Below are 20,093 nucleotides of genomic sequence, written 5' to 3'. Positions count from 1 at the left end.
CATACATACATACATACATACAGACAGACAGACAGACAGACAGACAGACAGAAAGACAGACAGACAGAGATTTCTTGATCTATATAGAGAGATACTGGCCCTTTATGCAGCCTCTCAATTCAGCCTCTGTCTAAAACAGGCCGTTTTAGCTTCTGTCTCATTAAGGCCCCCCTCCTGATGAGCCCACTCTATTCTAATTGGCCAGCTCTCTAGAATTACCATAGTTTAAAAAATAATCCATATGTTTTCATGTATGAAAAGACCCAAAATGAACACTGTAAACTGACTCTCTCCTCTGCTCCACTGTTACGTCTATCAGCAGGTCTCAACAAGGGGAGTCACATCCACCTGCTACATGACACACATGTCCCTATTTGGACATCATTCCCAGTGTTGGGGGTGTACCCCAGAGATAAAGCTGAGCTAATGACACACCCAAAGTGGGGACTCTCCATAACCTTTTGTTCCAATTCTCCTTTCCACAAAGTTAGGTTTTAAAAAATAGGCAATAAATGAATCGCAAGAATCACCTTTGAAGTTCCTCCTACACGTTACATGGTGTGCTGTCTCTGTGTAATGGGTGTATAAATAAGTAGAGGTCTGTCTGCAATGAGGCGATGAGTGAAGTTTTACCTCAGTAGTCAGGGCAGTCGTCTATGATCTGGGAAACTCCAGTTCAGGACCCGGTGTGGGGACGTCATTCGTAAGGTAGTTTATTCATGAACACTTATTTTAACACTTTAATATCCTAAAAATAAAAGCGTAATAAAAACAAAAAGTTGATTCTATCCACTTTTATTTGAATACAAATACAAATAATTTTGCTGCCGCGACAAATACAGATACAGATACAAATACTGGGCCCTCTGCGCATCCCTACCACTGTTGTTGGATTTCACTACTTTTTCTCTTCCTTACTCAAAATGTCAACTCCTCAAATACATACACTCAAACAGATGGCCATTTATGGGCATGTGTGAGCTGACGTCAGCTTGTCAGCAAGGTAGAAAAAACCAAGTAGGTCTATTTGTGGACTCGCAGTATCTACATGACACAGTCTCAGTATCACAGTATCTACGCATCACACCCACTCTACTACATGACACACCCACTTAGTTAGGTTTAGGCATGAGCAGTGAGATGGTTAGGCTTACGGTTAGTGGTCAGGGCTGTGTGTCATGTAGTAAAGTGGGTGTGTCGTGTAAGTCTGCAAGACTGCAGATAGACACTTCTTGAAAAAATCATAGCAAATGAAGCATTCACAATGGGCTGAAGCTCTGGATTTTGACTTGCAGGGAGCAAGAACTTTGACCATATTTAGCATCCAACATCATAACAATATATGAATAACAGAAAACCAAAAAAAGTCAAATATGACCCTGAAAGAGTTTTTAAATCTTTCATTGTATATTGAGTTTTATTTCATCACTTATTGTTTCAGATTTTCTTTCCCAGAGTTCAGTTTCTCTGTAATATGAACACTTTGATACAAAGCTGAAGACTGCCTTGAGTCAAGCATCTTCTAACTCTCCTGGTATGATAATGAAACGTTATTATACGTTTTTGTTTTATTTTAATGAGAGCTCAATGCTCATGAGTCATATTTCTTGCTATGTCAATTCCAAACAAATCAAACATGAGGGGATCTTTAAAATGATCAAGTATATGACAAGATTCAAAGTTTAACACTTTAAAAATGCCTTAAAAAGCATTATACTAACTTAATTTTATGTTTTAAATGAATACTGTTCTCTGCATTTTACATGTTTCATTTACAATTGGTTGTACTTTCACACCCCATGACTCAGAGCTTCTGTTGACTAAACATAGCACAAAAGTAAGGAAATTTGTGTTTGGTAGATTATTTCTTTGTTGTGAGAATGCTTCTTGGGGGGTGGTGTAACGGGACAAAGTGCACAGTGAACTCAGCAGTCACACATTTCTCTGTTCTGTATTTCTCTGTTTTGTGTCTTCAGGTTCAGTAGTTCAGTAGTACTTCGGTAGTTTCCCAGGCAACGACAAAGAGGTTGGCTCATGTACCGGAGCAGCGCTGCACAGAGACTCCCAATCGCTATTGATTTCCAAATGAATGGATATTTGGTGTTATTTTTGGCATTAATGAATATTTTCTTGGCCTGGCGAGGATTGTTGTTGTGATAATTATAGGAGAAACACTGATTCAGTAAACGTTCAGTATGATCAGTAAACGTCGAATACAGCTAGACCCAGCGGTCTCCATTAGTTTGGGCGAGTTCAAAGTTGTGAAAATAACGGGGGTGTTTTGAATACACCCCGTTTTCACAGGTAATTTGTTAGTCTGTCCCTCCCGCTGCAGGAAATAATGGATTAATCCTGGGAAGCTATTGATGTAGCACTTTTCTCCTTATGAAAATAACACGGAGATTATTCGACCAATGAGAATTTAGTCAGATGAGAGCATATCGACCAACTAATCTACTAGTCGACCAGCAGACTACAGCCCTAAATCTTATACCGTTGGAAAGCCTGTTTATTTCCCTTTTAAATGGTGCCACATTTGTAAGGAACATGTATTTGTGGGATGAGCAGCAGAGCTGAGTATGTGGATTGCGCCCATGAAAAATTTGCCAAATCTTACCTAGTAAGTCCCAAAAGGGACAACAAATCTTGGCAAAAAATAGCACTGGGTGTGACAGACAGGAATAAAAACAGACACCCTCATCATTCCTCACAAATCACTCTGAAACTATGTCGGTTTAGTTATTTTCGGTCTGTGTATTTGATGATGTTATCAAAGCCTTCATCTACTGACATGTGTGGGTTTTTTCCCATATTCGTGTCATGTCTGTGTGTGTGAGTCACTGTTTGATGCTCCTCTTTTGACTCAGACTCAATCAACTATTGCCATGTTTGCTTCCTGGTTGTCTTCTACACATTTTTTTTTACCCCAAGGGATGACATACCAGCATTTGTGATATTTGATATTAGAGCTAAGACGGTGATCTCATATAGAAAGCCTGTTTACTTTTACTAACCCTGTCTCCCTTATGCTGCATTCACACGGTGTCAGCAGATAGGAAGCGCAGCAAAATCTCCCTTTATTGTGGGTTGGGAGTGTTGGTGCATTTTTCTTAGATGATGTCACATCATTTAAATAGCCTAAATTAGCAGCCTTTTAACGTTTTAACTCACTTATTAGCTGAATCAGTTGTAGTAGTGTTGATATTGTATTTTACTTAAATGTAACTGCCAGCAGTGGTGGCTTTGAAGGCCATTTTGCCAGTGGTCTGTTGACACTTATTCTTTTTACCAAATGTAAGATATTGTTGTCAGAAATTCCCTATGTATCTGACTCAGAATTACAACTAGGAGGCTAACATAATCAGTTTTTCTAACTTACTTGCTGGTAATTACATTCTTAATGATAGGATGTGAACATAGTTACTGTTGCTATGCCTGTTTTATTCTCACATGGTACATATGTAGTTTACAATTCAAACTGTAGGAGATTTACAACTCAAAAATTCCATTAATTTTTGAAACAATGTGGCCTTGATTTCAAACAGAGCTAAATACAAGCAGCCTGTCATTTCTGGTCTGTGGCTACTGATTTTTCCAAGCAGGTTTCATGAGTAGCTAGCTAGCTAGCTAGCTAATGTTAGCTCCATGAGTTGGTTAAAAAAGTCGTCTGCGGCTGACCACATAAAAGTGGAGCTTAAATATGCACTTGATGGCTACATACATGATATTGTGCTAAAAGCCTGAGACTAAAGCTACAGATTTCAGCATTGTCAGCATCATCCCCAGTTGATCCAGTTGATTGTTGTTGCTGATTGTATTGCAGTGTAGAGTTAGCCCTAGTGTTGTAAGTATGACAAGAAAAAGTTTCACACTTTTATTTTGTTCCAACATAGCCCTGTTTGATGCTTAGCTCATTGTGCATTGTGAGACAAGGTAGTAGAGGTTACATTTATGGTCTATCATACTTATTTTCAAACTGTATATTTCATCTTTGTACAAGAGAAAAGCCTTTGAGGATAAGGACTGACCATTGGCAAACATAATGCTTGTGTAAACATTTGGCTAGCTGGAGTGTGGACTTTCCTAAATTCAATAATGAGCAGAACAAAGCTGCTAACGTCACCTAAACTATGATGTGCTAGTCATATGCTGGGTTTTTAAAGAATGTATAAACTGTAACCCCACAAAATATAGTTATCTATTGATATATGTTTACTCTTAGCCTTGGAGGTCAGGTCAGGTTAGGGTTAGGTTAGACATGCTATACAGCAACATAGAGTAGATACACTACATTAAGCACACTGTTCTTTACTTGCACTGAGAGCAGATATTTTGCTGTCTTGATTTCTGAATTTCCAATTACATAAAGACATTAGAACACTCAGGAGGTGCAACCTTTGTTGCACCTCCTTATTTGTCATTGTGCCACAGCTCCTATGTTTAATCTCATCCTTGAGGAATTTCAAAGTATTCTGCAATCATGGCTCCGCTATTTGTTTGTCATCATGCTGCCTCACATTCCTCAGTCGGCGTCAGCAACGGCTGGAAGTGGGAAATAGATAAAGGCACATTTTTTTACACTGCAACTGCAGAGTCACTGCGTTCCTCTGCTGCTTGTCTAGAGAAAGCAGCAGGGGAAGGGGACAGGCCGGAAGAGGAAATGAGCAGGAGGGGGTACCTTTAGATTTGGCCCATACCTCCAGTCTGCACTACTGGACAAATATTTGCTCTAGATGAGTTTTTTTTTTTTCAGCACTGTGACAAATAGTTGGTCAAATGCCAGTTGCTCTGCATTGTGACATCCCTTTGGCATTTCCCCTACCTCTTAACCCCTATAAACTATGACCACACACACAAATAGGCACATGACATGTTCCAGCAGTGTTTTTTCCTTCTGTTGTCTCTGTATCATCTCAGTTTCCTCTGATGTAAAATTCCTCGCCATGTCAATGATTTTCCATACTTCAGTTGACGCTCTGCCTTTGTTCTCCTGGGAAGCAGCACAGGAACGATTAGCATTATGACGGCCGAAGAGCAAAACCTCCTATCTGAAAAATGCACTTTTTTGAGAAAACTAAAAAAAACTTGTTGTTTTCTTGCAGAATGCTATTTGTCAAGGTTACCCAATACATAATACACTGTTTTTGGACTATATTACTATATTATGTGTTAACAATACCGTAATAACCATACAAACATACTGTAAACATTACCACATAATATAGTAATATAGTCCAAGAACAGTGTATCATGAATTGGGTATCCGTTTTTTCAAAAAAAAAGTGCAATTTTCAGATAGGAGGTTTTGCTCTTTGGCCATCGATTAGCATATTCACAAACTAAATTGTATATTACAATATTTTAGAAAGGGAACTGATTTTGATCAGCTACTGTATATGAAAAGTTTTAATGCGTAAAAAAGTGTAAATAGGTATTTTTTATAGGTATATTTAAAATGAAAAAAAAGTTTATTTTAAAATCACAATAGAGACTTGTGTAATTGGTAATCTCCATAAGAATGAATCTCTATAAAACTGCGGTAGTCCACTGACTGATTGCACTGATATGTAAGCCAGTACAAGACAAACATGTTGGTCCATTGTTGAATTATCTCTACTGTGCATTTCATGATGTGTGGACGTCAGATTTGTCCTTTACACCAATCGTGCCTTTGTCTGAGTTTCATTCCAAGGTCATCCTAATCCAACCACCCACATTCTTCCTGCTATCATGTTATCAGATTCACGCACAGTATTAGTTCCTTATGGCAGTACATGCCTGTGGATTTGAATTATATAATCCATTTTTATAGCTGATAAGAAGAGGGAATACCTGAGGGTGTGTGTCAAACTATAACTGTTTAGGATGTGTGGTCCAACTCTGCTCGCTGGAAAGTGGTTTCTGTTATTGTCACTGGTAAGAGATATGCAGTAAACAGACAGAGACAGTGTGTGTGTGTGTGTGTGTGTCACTGGACTGCATATGCATGCTGGCATGTGTGTGGGTTGCAGAAAGCTGATGTGGCAGATGGCAGCGTATCTTTTCTATGGAGGTTAAGCCATGTTACACGCCGAGAGATTGTTTGTGTGGTGGCGTAGGGGCATGTGGGACGATGGTGCCATGACCTCACTTTCCTGTAGGCCAGGGCGATGACAACTTTCCTTGACTTCATCATCCTCGTATCAGCCGAGTGGCACATGCAAACCCCTCTGTGTGTTTCTACTGTCGCCGCTCATCTCTTCCTCTTATGCCTCCAGCCTCATCCGCATGCCTCGCAAAAAAAAAAAAAAAAAGAAGAAGAAAGAAAAACACAGGGCATGTCATGGCCTCACATAACCTCCTTACATCTGCTGCCACTTAAATACTGAGTGGTTGATCAAAATATTTTGAAATCTTGTTATTCTGCACAACTGTTGCTCATTTAGCATCTATAAACAGGTTATTAACAATAAATAGCTTATAACATGTAGGTATCCATAATAAGTATATAAACATATAATGAATCACAGTTGTAATCATACAGAATATGTCTTCACATTTTATATTAATGTGAAATAGGAAGTATTTGTTTATTAGATCCATTAATTATGTTATTATATTTGTTAATGAAGTATTTATGTATTTATAAATGCTTCTATTTCACTCTCTGTGCTAGTTGGAGGAGGATTTGCTCATGTGTTTATATATAAACATATGTTATACTGTATTATCAATCATTCATTATGCACCAGTTACTTCTAGGAGAAGTTGTAATTGTTGATTAACACCAATAAATATCTTATATCTGCTTACAATAACATTATAATATGTTATAAACATTTTTAGTGGTTATATACTGCTTATAAATGTTAATGAGGGGGTTTAAAAATAATGTGTTACAGTTTATTCCCTTACCACAACGTGTCTCACATTCTTTGGCTTCTCTCTTCACCCTCAGACATGTCCACAGAAACAGGCAGAGCAGGCAGAACACACACACTTTAATACATTAACATGTGCAAACCAGCAGAATTCCTCATTTTCATCACAAGCAGACTCTCACTTACCCCTCACATAACCACTGTTGTTACTGCACTCAAATTCAACTGTTAAATGTTCATCTTGTCTTCAAAATTGTAATGTTCAGGACACAGAATGTGCATTAACACTTCAAGTTTACTGTGACAGTCTCAGTCTAAGTCTTAGTTTAGGACATTTTTATTTTTGGTTCAATGATCCATGATTGTCTTAAGTTTGCAGTCGCACAAGAGGTAACTCTACAGCACAAACACTCAATAGTTGTAATTTTTGGGTCTGCAAAACAAAATTCAAATACTGTGAAAAGATGCTGAACACCAGTAGGAAATATATGCCTTCTGGCTCTGTAATCCAAAAATGGACCTTTTAGAAATCTCAGTACCAGTTGAGCCCTTCTTGGCCTGTTGGGGGCGCTGACGCTTCTATAAGAAAGGTCAGTGCTGGAATGTGAGGTGGGCAAGTGGAGTATGTGTGTGTTGAGTAACAACACTCCTCTGCATAGACAAACACACAGAGATGGGAGGGGCCAGCATCATGATATCATCCAGGGGGGGTATAAGTAAGACGTCCTGGCAGGGATGTGAACACAAAGCACCTGTTGCTGCTCTCTGGCTTCAACACACGCGACCGTAAAGACTTAACTACACTTCTCGGAGTGTGTGAACTTACTGTTGTTACTTTGACACATCTGAACTTCAGACTCCAGACACAGAGGATGATGATGGCTTCCTTCACGTGCAAGATACTGACTCTATTCTTCATCATCTGCGTGACTCTGCAAGAAGGTCAGTAGCTTTTCTTTTCTTTCTTGGGCTTTTAGAGTGTTTTAAAAAATATTTTATATTTTTTATATAATATTTTATATATTTTAATATTGTAGATTTTTGTGGTTTAAATCCAATAAAATTGTAATCATTTGCTTTCATAATTATTCTTTTTGGCTTTGAATGAAATAAATGACCGCTTCTTTCTTGACTTAGACTTAATACAGGTTTGAAGATTAGGGTGAGGTTATTGTTTAACCAGAATGTGCAATTTTACAAAATAGTATGGTACAAAATAGTTGATAGTGAATTATAGATGCAGGTATGCTGTTTTATTTGATGCTGCAACCTTTCACCTTCTGCCATTCAGCACATTACGTGTAGCAAGATCAGGGATCTGCCTTCCACAGAATATTGACTCTGATAGATAACTCACCTTTTATTGAAGAGTAATCGTATTATTACCGCAGTGTTATTGATACAACAAAGCGCAGCCAGCTTGCAGGATTGTTTGACTTGGATTACATTCCATGATTTATATGATAAATATGTTCCACTATTAATCACACACTAGTGGGTGTTAGCCTGCCAAGTGGATTTGTTTGTTTTTACATGTGATAAGCACTAACGCATTGTCATACTGCAAAGGATTAGTTGGCTCTTTTTAATCTCTGGATCCTTTGTGTTTTTCTAGGTTGTGGACTCCCCTTATCAGACCAGACAGAGCTGCCAGCTTCACATCCACACCGCGTCAGGACCAAACGCTGCTCCTGTAACAGCTGGGATGATAAAGAATGCATCTACTTCTGCCACCTGGATATTATCTGGGTTAACACGCCAAGGTGAGGCTGCAGGCATACACCCAGGGAGCTGCATTTCAGACTAGATATTAAGATTCTGATAGAGTAACACACCCTAACCCTCAACAGCGCTCAGGGATGACTTCTAATTTGTCCACATACTTTCACCTACTTTATCATTAAAAGTTTGGTTTCTTTTTCAGTAAACTCCTTCCTTACGGTCTGGGAAGTCCCTTGTCTCGTCGCCGCCGTTCAACCAGCCGTTGCGAATGTGCCAACCCAGCCGACAAAACCTGCTCCAGCTTCTGCCATAAAAGGTGAGCGTGTTTCCCTCCGCACCGTCCTCCTTCCACCTACCCACCTAGACTTGTAGCAAGGCATCCTTCCCATCACGCACCCTCCTTAGATGTCAGATAGTAGCTTCTGTGTCTCGCACCAGCGCCAGTCAAGTGTGACGAGCCTGTACAGTATGTTGATGTAGAGGACGAGTCAGAGAGGAGGCAAAATGATTGAGCCTGTGATAATGTTGCTACAGTATGGGGGTAGTAGACACAGTGCAAAGAACCCGCATTTCCTCGGAGGCCTTGAAATCACAACGATTTATTAGAAGTGCTGCTATTTTTAGACAGTTAAGTTTTTTTGCTTCTGTTCAATGGAATGTTTGTTGCGTGTTGGAGTTATTGCAGTAATGAAACCACCAGTATAGATTAGTTATCGTCTCTAGATGTTATCCTAGTGGTGTTTTCTAAGGCACAATCTGCATTCTCGCCCATAAGGCATCTAAAATATATGGGTTTGGAATTATGAGGAAATTGCTCAGTCATCCCTGAACTCATTTTGTTTTTTTGGGGGGCATTTATGCCTTTATTAGGTAAGGTAGGCAGACAGGAAACATGGGGTGAGAGAGATGGGTATGACATACAACAGAGGTCCCTAGCTGGAATCAAATCAGGAACGTTGCATTTTGTATCAAGGTTTAATTCCCTGAAGTATGAAAGGGTTGTGTCCTTGTTTTAATATTTTTGTTTTATCTGTCCACAGCTCAGAGGATCCCAGGACTGATGTCGTGAGCCCATTGATAGAATCTACAAAGACACGCAGCAACAAATTGCTGGCATCTCTCAGGTAAATGCAGAAGAATTTAAGGATCAACCTTTAACTCTATATTGTGCTGTGTTTAATGGTCATTTCTAAGACATCTGAATCACCTCTTATCTGTTATTTTTCCTGCAGATCTGTGGTCAACTCCAACATGGTAATCGCGAACAAGATTCTCTCATCCAATGAGAACCCGGCTGGAGTCAACAGACTAAAGAGTCGAACAAGGAGGTAGAGGACTGAGTGACAATGAGAAGCAGTTCAACCTCTATGGATTCATCCTCCATAGTCTGGAGACTCCTCCAGCTGCCTTCAATGCCAGCACCTTGGTTCTGAAAAAATTCAAGACCCTTACCAACTCAGGGGATGCAGAGGTGGAAAGATGGAAGGCGAAAGAATCAGTGGATCAAGCATTTGATCGACATAATGGCTTCGGAGACCGACAACTCCACAAAACAGAAGCCCTACGGCAGGAGCAATGATAGGATGAGTAATTTCTTGAACTCTCCTTGAACTTTTCTGAACTTATAAACGGTGTCTGCACATGCCAAGGAAGGATCCCTCAAAGCCAAACACATGGAAACTGACTTTGGAACTAGTTGGTGACTAATCTGATTTGGCTGTATATGGACAGTTTCAATTCCACAACTCACAATCATTGAGGATTACATACTCAAGAGTCCTATCAACTCTGGTATTCAATTGGGAAACATTTGTCAATGTTTACTTAATGTCCATGGGACTTTTCTGTCATTGTTGACCTTTGGTTTGTTTGAATATTCCTCTGTATCAGAGCTGTCCTACCTAATGTTTAGGGCAAACTAGCAAATAGCTTTTTAATTATCAGGCAGTACTTGCAAACGGCAGCTAGTTCACTCCTGACACACATTGCCTCAGTGAAATGAAGGTCATTTCTTTGGGATTTATTTCACAAACAATTAGCTGGAGTCCATTTATACAAGGACCACTGTTAGTTCTTCACGCAAACATACACACACACACGCACACACACACACAGAGTATACAGTACGTTCCTCCAGCATAACAGCTACAGTAGGTCTATTGTGCTGGCTCAAGTGTTTATGCATAGCCCCTGTTTAATGTTTTCATTGAACATTGGCCAGAAGGTTCCAATGACGCGGAGCTTGCCAAAAAAATGCAACAATTGTTTTCTTCCCCTAACAAATGTTCCTTAATTCCTCTGTAATTTGCCGCTGGGAAATTATGACTCTCTACTTGTGTTATGCACTTCAAAAGCTATTTATCTGTGGCCTGCTTTTTCAACGTGCCATAAATTCATTCACTCCATCTGCCCTGTTGGACTGCAGTCGACAGGAACTGATGGACACATGGAAATATAAGCCTTTATTGTAGCTCAGAAAATACTCACCTTCAATTATCTCAATGCTGTATATGACGGATGGTTTACCAGCTTAGATGTTTACTGCTGGATGCTGAATGAGAGCAATTGTTGTAAATAGAATAATTTATTTATTCTCTAACTTATTCAGGGATGTATTTATATTTGTATGAATGATGCACTGAGTAATGTATAATGAAATAAAATGCAAGAAAGCAATATTTTTCAGAGCTGTGTTTTCATTCCTTGACTCACTGGATGTTCAGTTACATCGTTACATAGTGGTGTACAGTACTCAGCACCAACATAGAAAACAAAAATGATGACAAGGTTCTTGAAGGGCTCACTGTTTGATCACTTTTCTTTTGAAGAACTCTTTGCGAAAGAAATGCTGTAATTCCTCAAGGGCTGATTGACAGTGTGTAGCAACACTGTACTTATCATCCACACATGAAAGATAAGTATAAGACTATTAAAGGACTGTTAAAAATTGTATACCTGCCAGATTTAAACAAAGGAACACACTGAGTTTTTCGGTATTTGGGTATAAAACCACCCTCCCCAGATTTGGATAAAATATAATTCAGCAAGTGCACAATAGGAGAGGAAACATACTTGACTTTTTAAAAGGGATTTATGTCATCATGGCCTGCAGCAGAGGATATCCGTTAATGAGTGATATCCAAAATTTCACTTTAATCTAGCAGTTCAAAATGAGAGTGCAGAAAATGAGCTTCTCAAATATTCCATTAGACATCTACTGATTGGTGACAAATTTCAACATGGAATGTCCACAGAACAGCATCAGTGCTTGTTGTCATAGATTCTACAAGTCTGTGGAAATGTACTAGAGGTATGATTACCATCCTTTCAAAACATATTCCCCCATTTGATGTTTTGATGTTGGTGGCGGAAGCAATGTCTAAAACTGGTTTTATACTTGCCACAAAGGGTTAATGGAGTCCCATTGCAGGCGCCACCGAAACAGGTGTAAACAGGTGTATCGTACCCGATCGGTATCATGGTCTAATTATATTCACCACAATAACATTGTTAACATTGTTTCATTCCCTTTGTGACACGAGTGATGGTGGGAAGGTCTACCTTGTTTCATTACTGAATCTAAAACTATTCTGTACAATGTCTTTGCTAGATGTGTGTTACTGAAAAGGAGATTATTGAGCCTTTTTTCAACATACTTCACGTTGTTTTCATTCCGAACAATCTTAACTGGAATTTGAAAGTCGTAAAAGAAGGCACAAACAGCCCAAGCTGACCAGTCACACTTCTTGAAATCCCCACGCAGTATCGTCATAGCTGCCGTAAACACAACAGTGTCTAATTAGGTCAGAAAAATAAATCCTCTCATGGGTGTTTAACTGTGTTGAGATCTGGTGACTGTGAAGGCCATAGCAATGTAACTGACATCATTTTCATACTGAGCAAGCCATTCGATGAACCTTTTTGCACTTCATGGAAGCCTTTTCATGTTTCTTCATTCATTTATTTAGGTTTTTACTTTTATTTGTATTAACTCAATCAATTATTTCCAAAAGAGAAAACCCAGATTTAACTTTACCACAGTTGTTTGAAAATTTATCAGCTGTATTCAGCAGATATGTCATCAAGGTCAGGTCTAGTGTTCCAGGAAGTTTTCTTTCATTACAAGTCATTATTTTTTTTACAAGTCTAATTAAGTGTATGTATTTGAAATAATCATCAAGAGCACGTGTCAAATATCTCAGTGTAACATTTTCTAATAAATTCAGACTTGGCACTTACTTCATTTCTACCAGTGAGCTAAATAAAACTCTTGGGCAGGCAGGGAAAAGCAGGTATTTTAGGCACACAATGCACTTTACATCTACTCATGTTACTCATGAATATGTCTTCATAGTGTTGATACAGCGTAGAACCTTTTCTTCACCCGGTGTATCAACAAAACAGCAGCCACTAATAACCAAGTTCCTCCTGGCTTTGCAGGAAACTATTTGAAATCCCCTCATTAGGTGCAGCTTATTTGGAGCTTAATCACACGATAATGATGAGCGGTGGAAGTTTGTGATAGATTTTGACCAAATTATTTGTAATTGTTGAATGCGACTGATTATAATAACAGTACTATCAAATACAGTTTGTGTATTCCATTTATAGATTAAAGTTTAAATTAGATTACACCATCTGAACGTCTTTATGCTTTGCCTTTTCAGCCATGCTAGCAGCTTGGCTCCAGGGATGGCAATGTTGGTCAGTTAGTTTACCACTTTGGTGCGCAGTGAAATATCTCAGCAACTATTGGATGGATTGCCATGCAGTGCAATTGTACAGACATTCATGGTCCCCATAGGATGAATCCTAATGACTTTGGTGTACCCCTGACTTTTCTTTTAGCACCACCAGCGACTTGACATTTTTGTCTTTTATTGAAACCAATGGATGGTTTGCCATGAAAGTTAATGACATTCCCATCAGCCTCAGCTAGTTTTTGTTTAGTACTTATCAACAAATGTTAGCATGCTAACACAATAAACTAAGATGGTGAACATTATATAAACATTATAGCTGCTTAGCATCTGCATGTTAGCATTGTCATTGTGAGCATGTTAGCATGCTGACATTAGCATTTAGCCGAAACCACTGCTGTGCCTAAATACAGCTAACAGAGCTGCTGGTGTAGCTGTAGACTCGTCTTTAATTATTTATGGTGAAATTATTTGTACCATCCAACTACTATATTATGTGATGGGGGGGGGGGGGGGGGGGGGGGGGGCTTTATTAATTAAATATTAATAAAGCCCTTGGAGGATCTTGCAATTTTAGAAACCTACAGTATATAAAAATAGAAGAATTAGTCCCCCTCCACACTCCAGTAATTTGTGTACATTCCCTATGTAAATTTACTTAATTGCTAAATGCACGGCTTCACCAATCAATTCAACTTTATTTGTATTCATTCAAAGTGCTTTACAGATAACTGACAAGCTGATAATAAGACCGAACAAATGTACACAGTATCAATTCCCCGACCCTATGTTTGCAAAAACAACAGGCAGGAGTCCAGCAAGACTTGTACAAACAGTCATAATCACACAATCATGATTTACCATCATTCATCATTCATCAACATGTTGAGGAGAAAAAAAGAATGGGGCAACAACATCGAATAAGGACTAAAACAGAGCGAAACAATGCAACCAGTGTTATGACAACAGCGTGATTAAGGTTGCAATCTCTAGCCCGTATCAGTTCCCTGCGCAAACAGCAGACATGCTCCTGTTTTTCCTTTGTTTCTTTTCCTCTCCCGGTTTTCTCCTGTACCAAAGGAATTCAGGAGGAATGCAGAAAAAGCATCCTGTTTTCATTCCACACTCTTAGTCAGCTATTCACACTCTGAAGCGCAGGCTGGGGGCTCTGTGAGTTCTTACTGACGTCAGGGTAAATAAGTAGGAAGTCACTATGTGAACTAATGGACACACAGGTGCATAGTACTTCATTCCTTTTTGTCTTATGAAACACCTCTCATTCAGTCCAGGGAAACAACAAAGACTCAAAAAATGCACACAAAAAACACTTATGAACCTTCAATGGACTTCAAATGGTGCCAATGTCCCACTTATTATAATCTGTCATTCCTTAAACATTTGAACCATAACCTGCCCTGTAGACAATTTAAAGCCAAAAGTCACCAACATCCTCCTTAATAAACACTCTCTGAGCTCACGTCCCTCCCGCAGAACAGGCCTATCTAAAGTAAACATCGGCTTACGGAGTGAAAGGGGACAGGCTCCCCACCATGAAGAGATAACGACCACATGTTACACTACAGACAAAGAAATCCTATGTGTTGTAACCGCATACTTCTTTTTATTTCGCTGTCTCTGCTCCTCAGAAGGTTCACTGTGTGCCTGTTCAGTTAAATGTTAAGCATGACTTCAAAGTAGTCACGCCTGCTAACAAAGGATGTTAGCAATGTCTCTGTCAGACACCTAAATCTTTTATTTCTCACAAATTACCTTTTGAACCCCTTTTTATATACAGAATATATATATGGAACAGTTAGCAATATGAAAGTAAGAAGTCGAATTATCTCCAAATGTATGTTAAACATAACAAAAAGGCTGAACTTGAATTATAATATAGGTCAATTTCATAAGACACATTTAATGCAGAAGCATGACTTTTGGTAGAGATAGCACTTAGTGTGATGGGAAAAATAAATCACTGAAACAGTGACAGGATTGTTGTTGATGGCAAAGCGCACCTTTATGACCTACTGTGCACATTAGAACTATCATTTGCATTTGGGGTGTTATAAAACAAGAAAACCCCTCTCTGCTCGCCCAAAAACATCAGGCTACACTCCCCTCAGCTAAAAGTCCTCACCTCTCCCCCTAATAATTTGCATACAGTCCCTTGGTGCAGTATAACATGATATAAAAAAAGTATGAAGGGACTGACATCATCACTTGAATTAGAAGTTCGATCTCATGCTACTGCAAATAATACTATAAAACCTTGCGCCACATCAACTGTTTTTGTGTTTTCACTTGCTGTTATACTGTTCCAGTCCAAGCCGGCTGAGATTACAGTAAAAGTCGGTGTCGGTACATTCCTCCTCTTCCTGGTTTTGTTTGCTAGGACTGGAGTGGCTCGGGGACAGACTGGGGACAGACTGGCCTATCTGCACCGCCGGTCCAAACATGCCTGCTGATACCAAAACATGAAGTCTAGCCATAGCCAAACAGCAAGGACCAGCAGGAAGGAAGCAGGCTGGGGCAGAAGGAGAAGTTGTTTCACTGCATGCATGAATAATGCTGCGGTTGTTTGACAGCAAGTGTTCTCTGAAGTGTCATGACTTCAGAGAACTCGCTCACAGATTGGTTAATAAACACTTACATAGCTGTTTTGAATAGCAGGCATTCCTGGGTGATTATTCATCAAGTTCAAAAGTGAGCCTCATTAAGCAGCTACGCTGTGATCATTCAAAGAGAAATGTGTTTAACGGTGTACAACTTGTATATTTAACAGTATCATCTTTTCATTTCAGAATGACACTGATAAATTCATTTTCCAGTAATGACCCCGGATTGCCCGACATTCCTTCTTCTGCTGTAAACAGACATCTTTATTTCTTAATAGAACCTTGCTGGCATGCCTGTACTGGATGACATACTTCACATTATAGTCTACAGTAGATTGTCATCGTGCCTCCTCCTGTGTCACGTACACCAGATGCAGTGATAGCCGCTCACAGTACATTTGAGACACACATTACAGGTATAAACATTGTGCGCAACTCTGTAAACAGCGACTGTCCTCCGCGCAGCGCTGCAGATTGAAATCTTAATTTGCCATTCAGACACCTGACGTCCATCTGTTATCTCAGCAGGGAAACACATACTGCAGCAGGTGAATACGTGAGGAGCCGTGGCAGATAAGTGTCAACGAGTGCAGAGGGACAGTGTTGATATGCACGTCCACTAGGACCAGATGGACATACTGCTTGCATGAACTTATCATGATTGCAGCATGTACAAATGCTATCTGAAATCATAGCTACATCCCAACTGCATACTGTCTGTATTAAAGGCACAGTGTGCAGTTTTTTATACTCTGGAGAGATGTTTTGCTCCCTGTTTTGTTTGTGTCTGACGCTTTACAATCAGGTGAGGAGACCTGTACCAGCACTGTAATGCAGATGTGTAGTGTATGCAAGCAGTAAAACACAAAGACAGAAAACTGTTAACAACCTTTTGTGTTAGGCTGATGTTTTTTTACACATTGTAGCATGTTATGTACAAGATACAGTGCTGATGGCAGCTTCAACATTATAGTTAAAAGTATTTATAAAATGAAATATATGATTATTTAGAATATGTTTATTTAAGACAAATAATTAGAAATGAGTTAAAAATTCAACAAATATATGTATTTTTTAGAAAAACTTTCAAGACAATTCATTTGTTCTTAAGGGTTCCTTCATGTTTTAAGAATTGTTGTTTTGTGGAGGAAGGTTGGAAACCCAAAACCTTTCTGATTGTGAATTCAGAATTAAAAATGATTTTTTAAACCATCTTATTTCGACTGTAAACATCATCATCATGTCTATGCCTGCTCACCAAATTACCAAGTGTGAAAATGAGACTGTAAATGAGCTGCTATTTCCACTAAGATTTGGCCATGTTGTCATAGAAAAGGGGAATATATGTCAGCTGTTAGTCTCAGTATCATTCTGATTGACTGAGCATGCAGGTGAACCCTTTTGGTGCCTTTAGGTTTCAAAATTGTCAAAAAAATGACCTTATGAGGAAAGAAATGCATTCAAGACACTTGTTAAGCCCACTGTTCTAATCTCTGAACACTGCCTGTCCCCGGCTCTACAGATGAACAAATTCCTTTTGATCCACATTTCACATTCTCACTGAAGTGAGAGCGCACGGAACTTGTCATTTGTGCATGAAAAAACAGCATTTGAGACTCAGTTGTTGTTATTGACTTGTGTTTGTTCTAGAAAAATATCCACATCTGCAAATATTGATTTTCAGATGTGCAGATTTTGTCCATGACTTCACGTTCTTTGGGACGGGTGTGTGAATGTGTTTTGCACCATATTCACTGCAGCAACTGTAGCAAAAATGTGAGTGTATGAGTTTCTTAACTTGTGATTTGTAGAAAAGGATTTGTGCACCTGCAATGAAGAATTTGAGAAGGTGTAACTATTGTGTTTGTGGAAGATAAAAAAAAATTAACAAGTTTGCAATCCTAAAGTATTTTTCTCAAATTTGCTGATACACATGTGTGACTATTGTCTACATCTACAATTTCCACTGTCACAGGTGCTCAGTTGTTTTGCTACAATAATACCATCATACTTTCGGACCAATTACAGGAAGTTCCTGCAGGCTATCGTTAGAACCGGAAAGAGGAAAAATGAGCTGCGGTAGCACATGGAGAGAAGAGACCAAGTTTTTATTGAAATATGGTCCAACAACGTTATAAAGTCAACTGGAAAAATGTGACACTGTCCACATATTTTCAGAGGATGAGAGAGAGAGAGAGGACAAGAGAGCAACGCCACCTGAGGATAAAGTAATGCCATAATAATATTATTATAGCGGCAACAAAATGAATCTGTCCATTCATTTTTCTCCATTAATTCAAACAACGATAGAAGGCTACCTGCTGTGTTGATGACACACCAATGTCAGACTCATGCCTGTCTACAAACCAATCAATGTCAAGTATAGGGAGACGCAGCCCATGTACGCCTACAGTAGGTGATGTTATTGTCAGGCATAATAGAAGATGATAGTACCTGCAGGAACTACTGAAATGTAGAAGTTATATCTAGTTAAATCTAAAATACCTCTCACCCAGATTCACCCAAAAACCTCTAACCCTAATCCTAACACTAACCACACGACAGGCCTGGACCACTTGTAAATCTTGTTTGTTCCTAAGAAAAAATTGTAAGTACAAGAAAATTGATGAATGCCAGAAATTATCTTAAATTACTTGTATATGCCTCTTAATAACAAATCTGTTTGTACAAGTGGTTCTCGTATAAGGCCCAGTGTGTGACAGGGTATCTTTAATGCTAACCATAAGAGTCCAATATATTCATAGTGGAGAAATCATTAACTAGCTATATGCCAACATGCATACAAAATTTGCACCATTTTTTTTTACGTGGTGTTGATGGACACTGTTGTCTCACATTACAGTGCACAATGGAGGTATTGTTGCAGCATAGTCAGAGTTGGAAAGTTTTGAAACTCTGGGCTATTTTTATTTTAGTTAGATTGTACGGTTGACAGCAGAAGGTAACAGGAAACTTTGAGAGAGAAAGAGGGGATGACATTTAAAGGTCTCCACCTGAATTTAAAACAAAGATGTCACAGTGACTCGGCATGCATTCTAGACTTCTTGTCACTGTTTCAATCCAACTTTTTGAATGTGAAGGTGAAAAATTCATAGTCTTTTTGTGCGTCACTATTGAAGCATAGAGATTTCAGTTATAGTGACATAAGAGTACACTAACAGCACAGACTGAGCGTAATGATTATATAGCCTGAGACCCAGCAGAGTTTATGCATGACTGGATGACTGGAGGAAAAAAACTATGAAACACCAATTGCTTTCTTTGGAGAACATCAGAGAACAGTGAAATTCATTCCAAGGAAAGGAAAGGCCAAGATATCTGTTTACCAGCTTGTCTTACACTTACGCACCATTCAACAGATCAAAGGTGAGTTGACGTTAGAGACTGCCTTCCTGTTTTATAGAGACGAAACTCCTCTATGAATGCAGGGCAGGAACTGTGGAGGTTGCAAGCCTCCTGAATGAACAATCCGCAGAGGGTCAATTAATGTTTAATACTCCACACAACTGAAAGTTTTGTGATTCATGTGTTGGTAATGTCGTTAATGAGTACCATCATCTACACAATCTCTAAAAAAGGAATATAAGTGTTTTGGATTTCCACCTGCGCATGCAAACAAACACATTGGAATGTGTAACGCGATAGGAATTTCTACCGCTATTCCTCTCCACATGGGGTATCCTCTCAGTTGTGTATTAAGTGCTTCCTCATCTATTCCAGCCATTATGCGGGTCATAAATCTTCCGTGCCCTCCCACCACTTCCAGATATGGGGAGAGAGAGGTAGGGAGAGCGAGTTAGCAGTGGATCAATGTAACGCAGAGTATCTGTCCATTAATCATACTGAAACAGGCGACAGGCATGCAGTGATTGTTTGATTTTCCGGGGAAGGCTCACACCCCTACAGACCTTAAAAAGCCACAGTTCTCGCCCCACACCTCATCTAACAAAGCTACATTTGTTTGCCCAGTGAAAGACATTAACCTTTCTTTTTCACCATTTCCCAGCAGATATGGTTTTTGTTATCTGATATTGAAGTACTGAACCTTCCTTCTATTTCCTTCTATTTGACCTACTGAGAAGGTCAAATAGAAGTGACTGTCAAAAATAGGGGTGGGTGTTATGGATCTTTTGACAGGAATTCTTTTTGCTTCAGATGAACTGTTTTGCATA

The 20,093-nt window shown here is 39.1% G+C and overlaps 1 protein-coding gene across 1 annotated transcript; it reads left to right on the top strand.

Annotated features, from left to right (window-relative positions):
- The first annotated feature begins 7,585 nt into the window (after positions 1-7,585).
- Positions 7,586-11,260, top strand: edn2 (endothelin 2). The gene is made up of 5 exons (XM_067611564.1): positions 7,586-7,802; positions 8,476-8,623; positions 8,785-8,898; positions 9,623-9,706; positions 9,815-11,260. Exons 1-5 carry the CDS (start codon positions 7,733-7,735, stop codon positions 9,912-9,914), a joined length of 516 nt encoding a protein of 171 aa, XP_067467665.1. The 5' UTR covers positions 7,586-7,732; the 3' UTR covers positions 9,915-11,260.
- Positions 11,261-20,093: the final 8,833 nt, after the last annotated feature.

Source organism: Thunnus thynnus, chromosome 15 (genome assembly GCF_963924715.1).
Source record: "Thunnus thynnus chromosome 15, fThuThy2.1, whole genome shotgun sequence".
Lineage (NCBI taxonomy): Eukaryota > Metazoa > Chordata > Actinopteri > Scombriformes > Scombridae > Thunnus > Thunnus thynnus.
Note: the sequence above shows the minus strand (reverse complement) of the source record. Positions and strands in the feature narration are given on the sequence as shown.